A 13,097-nucleotide genomic window follows, 5' to 3' on the forward strand; every position below is an offset into this window, starting at 1 on the left:
CAGCCCTCCAGAGCAGCACTGGAAGGAAAGGTGAGTGGAGGGGCTGAACCGGAGGCGGCTCCATGCAGAGCCACCTCTCCGGCTCGGTAGATCTTCGGGGCCGTGCGAAACGGGTCCAAATGGCTCTTTGGGTGGTAAAAGTCGCTGACCCCTGGACTAGCCCAAGGTCACCCAGCTGCCACGTGTGGGAGTGCACAGGTTAATCTGAATAGCCCCAGATGAGCCTCCACAACTCAAGCAGCAGAGCTGGGAATCAAACCCGGTTCCTCCAGATCAGAGTGCACCTGCTCTTAGCCACTAAGCCACTGCTGCTCCAGGCAGAGCCGCTGATGGATCCGAGCACTTCGCTTCCCCCAAAGCGAGGCAGTTGCAGGAGCCAGATCAGCAGATCCAGGAAATGACAAACTAACCATCTTGGCGGCAGGGGCTTGAGGGGCTCCACCGCCACGTGGGGAAGGGCACCCGAGCCCCTTCCCAGAAGCCCCCGGGGCAGAGGGGTCTCCCTTCCCTGCTCTGGTTCCCAGAGAGAAAAGCGCACGGGGGGGGGGGGGGGGTCTGCAGGGATGTCGGCTGCCACTCCCCCCCGCGAGGGTTAAAGGTAGAGAGATACGAAGTCCTAGAGAGGCCGCGGGAGAGTGGGCAGATACTTCCTGCACCTCCCGGAAGTAGCCTCTGATCCCCTCCCCTTGATGCTTCTTGAATGGACGGGCGGGAAGACGGTGAGCTGCAGGAAACATCGGGGGGGGGGGGGAGCAGAATGGGGGGGGGGGGGGCCAGGAGGGCCCAGCCGGGGGTTGGGGGGCGGGATCCGAACTCGGCGCCCGGGGAGCCACGTGGAGGGCGGGAGAGGTCGGGGGTCCCACAGGCGCTTTTCGGAAGGGGACGCAGGAAAGGAGGGAGGGAGGGAGGGAGGGAGGGAGGGGGAGCCTTTGGGTGGGCCGGCTGATTAGAGGACCCCGAGAGGTGGGACCGAGGGGGGGGGTGGATTAAGTGGGGAAGGGAGGCTGTGGGGCGCTGGACCCCCCCAAAAAAGGAGAGCACCCCTTCCCCCCGTGAATCCCAGCTGGCGGAGGGGAGGGGCCAAGCAGAGCTGTAGAGTCACCCCCCAGATGAGGCGGGCACTGCTGGGCGGGGGGGCTTCTCTGTCGCCCAGAGCAGGGTGGGGGGGTTCCTACGCCCTCCTCCAAGATCCAGGTCAGGAGCCAGGGGGCCTGCAGATTTTCACCAGACCTGGAACCCCCCCCCTCACCCCCCCCGGTGCGCTTTTGTCTTTGGGGAACGAGAGCAGGGACCGGAGACCCCTCTGCACAGGGGGGTTTGCCCAAGGGGGGATGCTCCTGGGAAGTGTCCTTTCTTCCTCCCCTTCCCAACGTGGTTGTGGAGCATCGGGGCCCCTCCTCTGATCTCTTGCTTTCCTGCCAAGCTGGAGGCTGCAACTGAGCCGCTTCAGGGGGCTGCCATTTTACACACACGCCCCAGCTCCTGCCAAGGCAGCTGCCGTTTTTCCTTCCTCTGCTCCAGGAAAGTGTGTTGGGGGTGGGGACCTTCCCCCTCCTTTAAAAAAAAGCTAACAGCTGTAACCATGTGCCCGTGAGTCGCAGTCCTAGAGAGGCCGTGCCGGGAGGCCGCGGAAGGAGGGGAAGCCACACTTCCTGCCCCTCCCGGAAGTCTCCTCTTCTCCCCTCCATGCTGTTTGAATGGCGAGGCGGGTGGGGGGCTAGAGGCGAGGCCCGAGGCAGAGTTGGGGGGGGGGGTCCCTGGTCCCCTTTGTGCAGAGGAGCCACGAGGACCCCGCGGAGGGTTGGGAGGCGGGATTCGAACTCGGTGCCGGGGGAGGTTCGAAGGAGCTATAAGGGCCGGGGGTCCCAGGGGCGCCTTTCGGGAGCGGGGAGGGGCGCCCAGCGTGGGACCGGGGTGGTGGTGGAGGATCAAGTGGGGGGGAGGGCTGTGGGTTAGGGTTGGACCCTCGAAATGAAGGAGACCCCCTCCCCCACCAGCCCCGGGCCAGGCTCTCCCCCGCCCTGCAGGAGCCGGACTCTTCGGGGCAGAGTTCAGGTTCGGGGGGGGGGGCGTCGCAGAGCCTGCAGCGGCCATTCAGCAAAGGGGCCTTTCTGGGCTAAGGAGCCCCCCGCCCTCCCCCCGGGAATCCTCTGATCTCTTGCTTTCCTGCCAAGCTGGAGTCTGCAACTGAGCCGCTTCAGGGGGCTGCCATTTTACCCCCCCCCCCCTCCTGCCAAGGCAACTGCCATATTTCCTTCCTCTGCTGTAGGAAGGTGTTTTGGGGGTCGGGGCCTTCCCCTTTCTTTAAAAAAGCTAACAGCTGCCATATAGTTTAACTATGTGCCTGTCAGTGTATTCCAAGAAACAATATTCAGTTGCTGGTTTAATAAACCAAGCTAAAAAATGCCCTGGTGCTATGGAGGGTGGGGTGGTGGGGGGTGGCAACTCTGGATCACAAAAATGTGGGGAAAATTCCCATGTGGAAACCCCATTGCCTCCGAACTGTGTCTGCAAAGAAGCCCCAATGGGAGACCACACCAGTCTTTTCCCCTGCTTCCCCCCCTCCCCACGTTTTGTTCTCATTCTCCTTTGTTCTTGTCAATTTCCTGTTGTCTGGGGGCTCTTTTTCTGCACTGCTGCATGTTCATGGGGAGGATCTCTTCCTTCCAGGCCTTGCAGATTATCAAAGGCAGTTGCTGGATCTCTTGGAGATCATCTGGGAAGACCACACCGTCCATTTCTGGCATGCTGTGGTCCGCATGTCTAGCAGGGAGTTCTCACAGAGACTAACGTGGTGGAGTGGACGGGGAAAACATCATAAGCATAAGCTAATATTATTGTCATTGTGCACGCACAACGAAATTTACAGCAGCATTCCTCGATGCCCACAGTTCCAGACTCATGCCCCCTCCTTCCTTTCCCCTTCCTCCACCCATCCCTACACAGCCCCAAATGCATCAACACGAAGCCGCGGAGTTCAGCATAGCCACAGCTCTAGAGTAGAAGCTGTCTCTAAGCCTCTTGGTCCTAGTTTTGATAGACCTGTATCGTCTGCCGGATGGTAACAGTTCAAAAAGAGAGTGTGCTGGATGGGGAGCGGGTCTCTCAGGGAATATTTTAGACTTTCTTTGGAAGCTTCGGGAATCATAGAGTTCTTCCAAGGAGGGGGAGAGGGGCAGCCGATAATCCTCTGTGCAGTAGTGATCACCCTTTGGGTAGCCTTCCTATCTGCCACTGTGCAACTGGAGGAACCATGCACAGATGCAGTGATTTAAGACACTCTCTATAGCACAGCGGTAAAAGGACGGGAGTTTTCCATTCAGTTGTTGTTTCCTTAAAAGTCTCAGAAAGTACAGTCTTTGCTGGGCCTTCTTAACCACCCTTGTGACAGTCTATTTTAGGGCAAGTCCTCTTTGTGTAGAAATTTAAAACTAGCCACCCGCTAGCCACCATCAGGGCCTCTATCTGCTTTTTCCATGCGTGGATTGAAGGGAGCTTCACCTGAGACTGTGGATGGAGGAATGCATTTTCCCCTCCATTAAAATTTCCGTGCCACAGAAACGCATCATGGCCAGTCGAGGCAGGGAGGTCAGGAACTATTTCCTTGAATGGCTAGTTTTCTGTGTACTGGGAGATAGTCACTTCTAGCTGGCATCTGTCACCTGCAACTTTACGTCAAACCGTCCATCCCATCCCCTGAGGACGCTGCCGACCCAAAGCCAGCATAGCCCCCTAAATGTGCACGGCAGGGTGTGGCGTACCTTCACGCATGTCAGGAGCTCTTTGGCCCGGATTGGATGTGCAGGGGTTGTAACGGGGGTGTATGAATGTGGGACCACCCTAAAATACAGTGGCTCAGTGGGACAAAGATGATGCGTCAAACACTCTAGATCCTTCCTAAATCAAATGTGGTCCCCAAAGCCATTATGAAGAGAGCGTTATTCAAAGAACTGGTTCAGGAAATTCCCCACCCCTTTCATTTCTCCCCCTCCCCGGCAAGAGTGAAAAGACACACTTGATGCCTTCTCCGCCATCTCCTGCGCTTGGCAAAACGAAGAGAGCCACCATGCAGCCAGCTCAGGTAAAGAGAGAGAGAGAGAGAGAGTGTGTGTGTGTGAGAGAGACTGGTCAGACATGCACGGGAGGGCAGGGATGGTGCCTTCTGTTCCAGGGCTCGCAGGATCGGGCTCCTTGCCCTAGGGTTCTGGTGCTGCCAGATTTCAAGACTGCCTGTGGTGACCTCCTTTGTTGTCTAGCACAGCAGGAGCGGAGAAGCCCAACAAAACTGAATTATGAAATTTCCCATGTCTGTTACCATGTGGAGATCTGTGGCCTCTTCCTCACAAGGCAGCTAGCCCCCTGCCAGTGAAGACAGCCTCTTTAGCTCCAGGATGCGCCCAAAGAGGAATGGGGGTGGGGGGCCAAATGTTCCCCCAGTGCTCTGCTCCCTTCCTCTTTGTTCAGCTGTTCCACTATTAATTAATTGTCTCTTAATATTAAGCTCACGTGACCACAATTCAGGAAGGATATAGACAAATTGGAGCGTGTCCAGTTGAAAGAGTCCAGAATCCACACCCTGTGAAGAGAGGCATGTTTAGTCTAGGGAAGAAAAGGTTCAGGGGGGAACATAATAGCTCTGCTTAAATATTTGAAGAGATGTCATGTAAAAGAGCGAACAAACTTGTTTTCTGCTGCTCCAGAGACTAGAACACAGAGTAATGGATTCAAACTGTGAGAAAAGAGATAAGGCTGTTTGACAGTGGAATACGCTGCCTTGGAAGGTGGTGGAGTCTCCTTCTTTGGAGGTTTTTAAAGAGAGGCTGTATGGCCATCTGGGAGGAGTACTTTGATTGTGTATTCCTGCATTGCAGGGGGCTGGACTTGATGCCCTTGGGGTCTCTTCCAACTCTATGATTCCATGATTCTATGGATACAATAGAGATTCTGAATCAACCCAGTTCCAAAGCCTGGAATACAAAATGGCCGTATAAACCTTGCCATTTTTGACAGCAAATTCATGGTCTGATAATTTATGGGATTGTTCACTACCACCACCACCTTTTTTGTAGGAACTATTATTGCATGCTTCCACTCTGCAGGAATAATTCCTGATGCATTCATTTGAGTGAAAGGTGGGGTCAACAGGTTTTTCCAGTTTAAATAAGCAAACCCATTGTTCCTTCGCTCAGGAACAGATTTACCCTGGAATCCATCTCAGTGTCTCTGTTTTTGGCTGTCCCACCCACAGACCAGCTTTCCACTGATGCAAAGAAATGTATCCTTCTTCTTGCAGGATGGAGTATCCTTTGAAGAGGTGGCCGTGCATTTCACCACAGAGGAGCGGGACCTGTTGAGGCCAGCGCAAAGAGCTCTGTACAAGGAAGTCATGCTGGAGAACTTTCAGAATGTGTCTTCTCTGGGTGAGGATCCTTTTCTTCTTGGCTGATCCCAATAGCAGATCTGTGCTACCCTCCATGGTCCTTCCTCTGATTTGGGAGGTTCTTTGGGCTTACATTGCAGAGAGCAAACCCCTGCCTGGCAATGCTGTGTTGGACCACCTGGATGATTGATTCTTGGCTCTGTAGTGTCTTCCGTCCCAGTCCTAACACTTGCCTATTGTGTATTTCTGGAAGGGCTGTCAAACTCACTGGGGGAATTTATTTGCACTCAAGGGAGCTCTTATATTGGTGGTGGTTGTTTTTTCCCCCCTGATTCCCAGGTCCTCTGATTGCTAAGCCTGAGCTCATAGCCCAACTGGAAGAGGAGGAAGAGGGGTTTCTCAGGACCTTCGATGAAGAGGAGGGACTGGCAGGTAGCTACTATATGTGCCTTGGGCCTGTACTTTGCCTGTGCTTCCTTTTAAGAGCAGGTGGACTTCTATGAGGATTATCCTCACTGTTTGACATTCCTCAGAGATTGAATGAGATGTGAATGTGAAGATGGTGGCTGTAGATCTGGAACCTATGAAAACAGCCTGCTTCCTTCTACCAAGTCAGATCACTTGTTCACTGTCCACCCTGAGTGTCTCTCTGGCAGGGCTGTTTCCCAGGCACCTGACACCCTTTCAGATGGAATCTGTGGACTTTGTGGGAGGCTGCAGTCTGGATCCTTCTGAGATTATACATGATTGAGAATAGCTGCTCTTTCTGATTATGTGAAGTTATGTCGAGACTGTCTAATTTCTCCAATCCATTTCTGTAATTATTTTGCATTCCTGTTTTCTTCCTTGGTTTAGCTGAAATAAAACAGAAAAAGGGAAAGTGGAATTAGAGCCTTTGAGGGGACTGCTGCTCCTTCATTTTATTAAAAAGCTGGGGGAGAGAATGTGGCTTAAACAACTTCAGGGGTGCCTTTCTGAGAATAGGAGGACGATTCATTCATGCTCTGGCCAGGGGGATATTTGTGAGTCAAACTCCATAAACAGAAAATTCCCACAAGAGCCCCAGTTCCATCAACCCTCACTGACCTGAGAACAGAAATCAATAAAGCAGTCAGACGTTTTTCACTGCCGAGCAACAAAGTAGCAGGCCTGTGGCTTCATTTGGGGGCCAGTGTTTTGATTTCCAGTTTAGGACAGTGCAGGATCTATTAGCCTGTAACTTTCCTGATGAAATCCTATGTTCCTTTTAATTGACACCAACTAAAAATCAGTCTGTATCGTGTGGTATTTCACAAGACCAGATTGCCATTCAGGATTCTAGAAATGGTTTTTAGACACAGGGCGCTTTAGTTCTTGCATGCTGTACAGCAAGTATTCAGTTCAGTCTCTAACATTCAAACCATGGGTTTGTTTTATACTGCTCATACCACAGTTCTTTCCTCTTTCCACAGGAGAAGTGGAGTCAGGAAATGAAATGAAAGAGCATTGTGTGAAGGAAAAACAAGATGGAAAAGACAGCATTGAATATTGCGATGCCGTGGCAAAGGAGAACCCATATAAATGTCTGGAGTGTGGCAAGGACTTCAGTGAGAGTGGACACCTTATCTCCCATCAATTCTTTCACACAGGGGAGAAACCATACAAATGCATGGAGTGCGGAAAAGGCTTCCGCAAGATGGCATGCCTAACTTCCCACCGAAGAATTCACACAGGGGAGAAACCATATAAGTGCCTTGAGTGTGGAAAAGTCTTTAGTCGGAGTGGAGCCCTTATTTCCCATCAAAGAATTCACAAAGGGGAGAAACCACACAAATGCCTGGTGTGTGGAAAAGCTTTTAGTCGCAGCACAAATCTTACTAGACACCAGAGGATTCACACAGGGGAGAAACCATATAAGTGCCTTGAGTGTGGAAAAGGCTTTAGTCAGAGTGGAATACTTATTTCCCATCAAAGAATTCACAATGTGGAGAAGCCATATAAACGCCTGGAGTATGGAAAAGGTTTCAGTACAAGTGGACACTTAACTTCCCATCAAAGAATTCACACACAGGAGAAACCTTATAAATGCCAGGAGTGTGGAAAAGGTTTCAGTACAAGTGGAAACCTAACTTCCCATCAAAGAATTCACACACAGGAGAAACCATATAAATGCCAGGAGTGTGGAAAAGGCTTTAGTCAGAGTGGAACCCTTTTTTACCATCAAAGAATTCACAAAGGGGAGAAGCCATATAAATGCCCGGAATGTGGAAAAGTTTTCAGTACAAGTGGAAACCTAACTTCCCATCAAAGAATTCATACGCAGGAGAAACCATATAAATGCCAGGAGTGTGGAAAAGGCTTTAGTCAGAGTGGAACCCTTATTTCCCATCAAAAAATTCACAAAGGGGAGAAACCACACAAATGCCTGGTGTGTGGAAAAGCTTTTAGTCACAGCACAAGTCTTACTAGACATCAGAGGATTCACACACGGGAGAAACCATATAAATGTCCAGAATGTGGCAAACACTTCAGTGACAGTGGAAGCCTTACTTCACATCAGAGAATTCATACAGGCGATAAACCATACAAATGCCTGGAGTGTGGAAGAAGCTTCAGTCAGAGTGGAAGACTTACTTCCCATCAAAGAATTCACACAGGAGAGAAACCACACAAATGCCTGGAGTGTGGAAAAGCATTTGGTTGGAGTGATCAACTTACTTCACATCAACGAATTCACACAGGAGAGAAAACATACAAGTGCCTGGAGTGTGGAAAAGGTTTCAGTCACAGCACAAGTCTTACTAGGCACCAGATGATTCACACAGGGGAGAAACCACACAAATGACTGGAGTGTGGAAAAGCCTTCAGTCGGAGTGACCTCCTTGCTTCCCATCAAATAATCCACAAAGGGGAGAAACCACATAAATGCTTCGAGTGTGGAGCAGCCTTCAAGCACAGTTGCAGCTTACTAGACACCAGAGGATTCACACCGGGGAGAAACCATACAAATGCCTGGAGTGTGGAAAAAGCTTCAGTCAGAGTGAAAGACTTACTTCCCATCGAAGAACTCACAAAGGGGAGAAACCGTACAAATGCCTGGAATGTGGAAAAGCCTTCAGTCACAGCACAAGTCTTACTACACACCAGAGGATTCACACAGGGGAGAAACCATACAAATGCCACGAGTGCGGAAAAGCCTTCAATCGGAGTGATCTCCTTACTTCCCATCAAATAACTCACAAAGGGGAGAAACCATATATGTGCTAGGAATGTGGGAAAAGCTTCACTTGCAGAACAAAACTGATTTCCCATCAAAGAATTCAGACAGGGAAAAAACATACAAATACCTAAAATGTGGTATAGCCTTCAGTCACAGTACAAGCCTCCCTTTCCATCAAAGAATTCACACCATTTCCGAGGCAGTGGATTCCAGTGTCAAACATCCCTTCGCATCCGAAAATTCTACCTAACAATTAGGTGGAATCTCATTCCTTCACCTGGAATACATTACTTCATGTCCTAATCTCTGGATCAGTAGAAAACATGCTTGCACCGTTTTCAACACGACATCCCTTCAGATAGTTAAACATGGCTATCATGTTGTCTTACCCCCTAACCTTCTCTTCTTTAGACTCAACATGGAGTCTAAGAGGTTGGAGAGGTTGGCTGTTCTCCTAGTGTACCGGTCGCCTAGTGCACCGGGAGACAGCCTGCCGCGGCTGATGGAGGTGGTGGCAGACTGGGCATTGCGGTACCCTAGACTTATTGTCTTGGGCGACTTCAATGTCCACGTCGACACCGCCTCGTGTGCAGCTGCTGCAGACCTAGTGTCATCCATGGCGACGCTGGGCCTCCTTAGTAAATTCTGGCCCCACCCATGAAGCCGGTCACAGGCTAGATTTGGTCTTCGGGCTGGGGATTGACATGGTCGTATCCTCTGTTGACAGAGTGCCATGGTCCGACCATTATGCCCTGAGGGTTCGGGTGGACTTGCCGCAACACTCCCGTCTAGGCGACGGGCTGATTTATGCCCGCCCGCGGAGACTTATGGATCCACTTGGTTTCCTGAATGCTCTGCGGGATCCTGCCCCCGCTGGCACACTCGATGAGCAGGTGGATGACTGGCACTCCCGGCCATCGAGGTTGTTGCCCCCCGGCGCCCTCTACGTTCCCGAGTGGTGTTGGAGCAGCTTCAGGGCTTCCTGGATGACGCATCGGCCTTCGACCCCTTCCAGTCCAGCTTCCGTGCTGGGCATGGGACGGAGACGGTCCTCGTCGCCGTCACAGATACACTCCGTATGCAGCTTGACCAAGGCGGATCGGCGCTGCTGGTTTTGTTAGATCTTACCGCAGCGTTTGATATGGTCGATCACGACCTTTTGACCCACCGCCTGGCCGTTTCCGGGATACGGGGCACTGTCCTTCAATGGATTGCCTCGTTTCTCCGGGACTGCTGCCAGCAAGTGCGGTGTGGGGATCAAGCCTCCCGGAGGTGCCCACTTCAATGCGGGGTACCTCAGGGAGCGCTGCTGTCCCCGCTATTATTTAACATCTATATGCGACCACTTGCTCAGCTGGTACGGAGCTTTGGGCTGATTTGTCACCAGTACGCTGATGACACTCAGCTCATTCTGTTGATGGAGGGGGGAGCTGTCACGGCCCCTGCAGCTCTACAGCATTGTTTGGAGGCGGTTGCTGGTTGGTTGCAGCAGAGCAGGCTGAAACTGAATCCATCGAAGACGGAGATCCTTTGGCTTGGCCGCAGGGGGGAGGTGGGGGACTTCCAGCCGCCGGAGTGGGAGGGGGCCATTTTGGCGCCGGCCCCCTCTGTCCGCAGTCTGGGGGTCCACCTGGATTCGTCTCTTTCAATGGAGACCCAGGTGGCCCTTGTAACCCGGACTGCATTTTTTCATCTCCGGCAGGCCCGGCGGCTGGCCCCCTTCCTCTCTCAGGCAGACCTGGCCACTGTGATACATGCAACGGTCACCTCCAGGCTTGACTATTGTAACTCACTCTACGCGGGCCTTCCCTTGCGTCTGATTCGGAAACTGAAACTGGTCCAACATGCAGCGGCGCGTTTGCTCACAGGGGGCGCCTTCTGTGATCATATTCAACCTGTGCTGCGCCAGCTGCATTGGCTCCCAGTGGAATTCCGAATCATCTTCAAGGTGTGGGTTTTGACCTTTAAGGCCTTACGCGGCCTGGGACCCTCGTATCTGAGAGACCGCATTACCCCATATGCCCCTACTCGGCCTCTGCGTTCAGCAGAGGCCAATTTGCTGGTGGTTCCTGGCCCCTCAATGATGCGGCTGGCCTCCACACGGGCCAGGACCTTTACGGCCCTGGCCCCGGCCTGGTGGAACACTCTTCCTCCAGCTGTCCGGGCCCTGCGGGACCTTGGTGAATTCCGCAGGGCCTGTAAGACCGAGTTGTTCCGCCGGGCCTTTGGAGTGTCCAGTCGCTGAGTGGCGCCCCCTTCCCCTCCCTCCCCTCCTTGTTTTTGCACCTACCATCTGATGCACTTTACCACCTTATTATCCTCCTTGAGAGGAGCCTGGCCCCTCCCTCTTCTTTTTATTGGGGCGATCTTAATGAACTGGATTATAGGGCACCTGTCATGGTGATATCAACCGCTGTTTTAAGTAAATTTTAATGGATTTTAGTACTATATTGTTTGTTATTGATTTAATTGATTGTATATGTGAATGTTGTACACCGCACAGAGCCCCTAGGGGATGGGGCGGTTTTATCAATCGAAACAATAAATAAATAAATAAACATATCCTGCTCCCTAAGTCTTTCCTCACAGGGCATGGATTCTAGACCATTTACCATTTAGGCCACCCTCCTGGGGACATACAATATTTTTCATGCCTTGTGGTGCCTGGAACTGGACACAGTATTCCAGGATAGTTCTGACCAATACAGAATACGGCAGTACTATTGCTTTCCCGAGATGCAACACATAGTTTTGATTAAGGAAAGTATGGAAAGCTGTCAGCCCTGTATGTGTTGGTCCCACATTTCAACAGGGCTCACAGAACAGGGCTTCCTTGATTAATTCCATTCTGTTGTGGGCCAGATCCTTTTGTCACCCCAAAATGACAAACCCATGCACCGCGAAATCTGCTCTCCCCCATCTGGTTCATCGCAGAGCCTGGCAATTGGCATTTTTCTGGGTGCAGAAGGATTTTTTACTCTAAAATATCCTCTTTCAAAGCAAACAACAACACTATTAAGTGTCTGATGATGATTGGCCGTGGGTGGAGAAGGTAATTCTTTGTGACACCTACTGGAAAATAGAGCTCCAAATCCTCCAATCACTGCTTGGTAAAAAGCAGATCTCTGGGAATTTGATTGAACAGTGATCTCTGCGGGAGAAAGTAGTACAAATCCAAATCTTGGAGGTGCCCTTCCAGAGGAGTCTGAAAATTAGAAGATCCAGAGCACTGGCCTCAATGTTGGTGCTGGTACTAGATTGTTATTCTGTGCATTCTACATTTACAAACCTTTGTTTACACAACAGACACAAAAGAATGCCCAGGGAAGCGAGGGAGTGCTTGCTTCTAGCTGGAGAGGTTCAGGGATGGATCACAAACACGGCCAGCTGCACTGGAAGCCAGCCCTGCCTCTTCATTTTAGCTGTGGTAGTGGACAGCATGGTGTGGAAAGGGTGCTCAGCGTACACTCAGAGATGCTCCTCACAGGCAGATATTACTATGGCTGCCACTCAATTCGAGGCTTCTTGGCTCACCAATCATATCACCCTCATCAACTCCTGCCTCTAATGAGGGATTCCGTCTTCTTTCATGCCCCCCCCCCAAGGAGGGCACCTGTCTGCAAATATGATACCTTCTGTAATACATGCAGGGACCACCTAAAATGGGGAACGGAACCTCTCCCAGAATCACAGCTGATCTCCAGATGGCAGAGATGAGTTTCCCTGAAGAGTTTGGATTTACACCCTGCTTTTCTCAACCATAAGGAGTCTCCAAGTGGCTTGCAAACTCCTTCCCTTCCTCTCCCCACAACAGGCACCTTGTGAGGTAGGTGGGACTGAGAGAGTTCAAAGAGAACTGTGACTAGGTCTAGGTCACCCAGCAGGCTTCATGTGGAGGAGTAGAGAGTCAAAGTTCTCCAGATTAGAGAGCACACTGGCTGAATGGCAAAAATGGATGCTTCGAATGGTAGAGTATAAGGCATTCTATTTCATGGAGGTTTCTCCAGTCCCTGCTGTTCTGGCTGCCATGCCTAAATCTCCAGGAATTTTCCACCTTCGAATTTGCAATCCTCATTCCCACATATTAATTCTGATGAAATCAGCATAGTGGTGAAGAACAACGAACCATAATCTGGGGAACTCAATTTTATTCTCCACTCTTCCTGTGAGCTGCAGACTTTTTCCTGGTGAACTAAGTCCCCCCTCCCCCCACTTCTACTGGGTGACCCTGGGCCAGTCACAGTTCTCTCAGAACTCTCTCAGCCCTACTCACCCCACAAGGTGTCTGCTGTGGGGAAAGGAAGAAAAGGAGTTTGTAAGCTGCTTTGAGACTCCATCTGGCTGAGAAAAGTGGGATATAAGTCTCAATTCTTCAGATTCATTCTGCTCAAATCAGCTTTGTCCTCTGGTCCACGATGCTGAGGAAAAGTGCTGCTATTTGAGGAATGGATCTGCAGGTTCCGGCCTCCTGGACCTGGCTGAGTAGCAGAGCATCTATTTGTGGATCACGTTTTATTC

The 13,097-nt window shown here is 51.4% G+C and overlaps 1 protein-coding gene across 3 annotated transcripts; it reads left to right on the forward strand.

Moving 5' to 3' along the window:
• Window positions 1–675: 675 nt before the first annotated feature.
• Window positions 676–9,098, forward strand: LOC125425159 (zinc finger protein 420-like). 3 transcript variants are annotated; one of them, XM_048482702.1, is made up of 6 exons: window positions 676–719; window positions 4,001–4,081; window positions 5,294–5,420; window positions 5,720–5,812; window positions 6,832–8,200; window positions 8,452–9,098. In XM_048482702.1, exons 1-6 carry the CDS (start codon window positions 690–692, stop codon window positions 8,624–8,626), a joined length of 1,875 nt encoding a protein of 624 aa, XP_048338659.1. In that variant the 5' UTR covers window positions 676–689; the 3' UTR covers window positions 8,627–9,098. The 3 variants fall into 3 exon arrangements, with proteins under 3 accessions (XP_048338659.1, XP_048338658.1, XP_048338660.1); XM_048482701.1 differs by having other exon boundaries at window positions 6,832–8,164; window positions 8,332–9,098; XM_048482703.1 differs by having other exon boundaries at window positions 6,832–8,136; window positions 8,472–9,098.
• Window positions 9,099–13,097: the final 3,999 nt, after the last annotated feature.

This window comes from Sphaerodactylus townsendi, unplaced genomic scaffold (genome assembly GCF_021028975.2).
Source record: "Sphaerodactylus townsendi isolate TG3544 unplaced genomic scaffold, MPM_Stown_v2.3 scaffold_196, whole genome shotgun sequence".
NCBI lineage: Eukaryota > Metazoa > Chordata > Lepidosauria > Squamata > Sphaerodactylidae > Sphaerodactylus > Sphaerodactylus townsendi.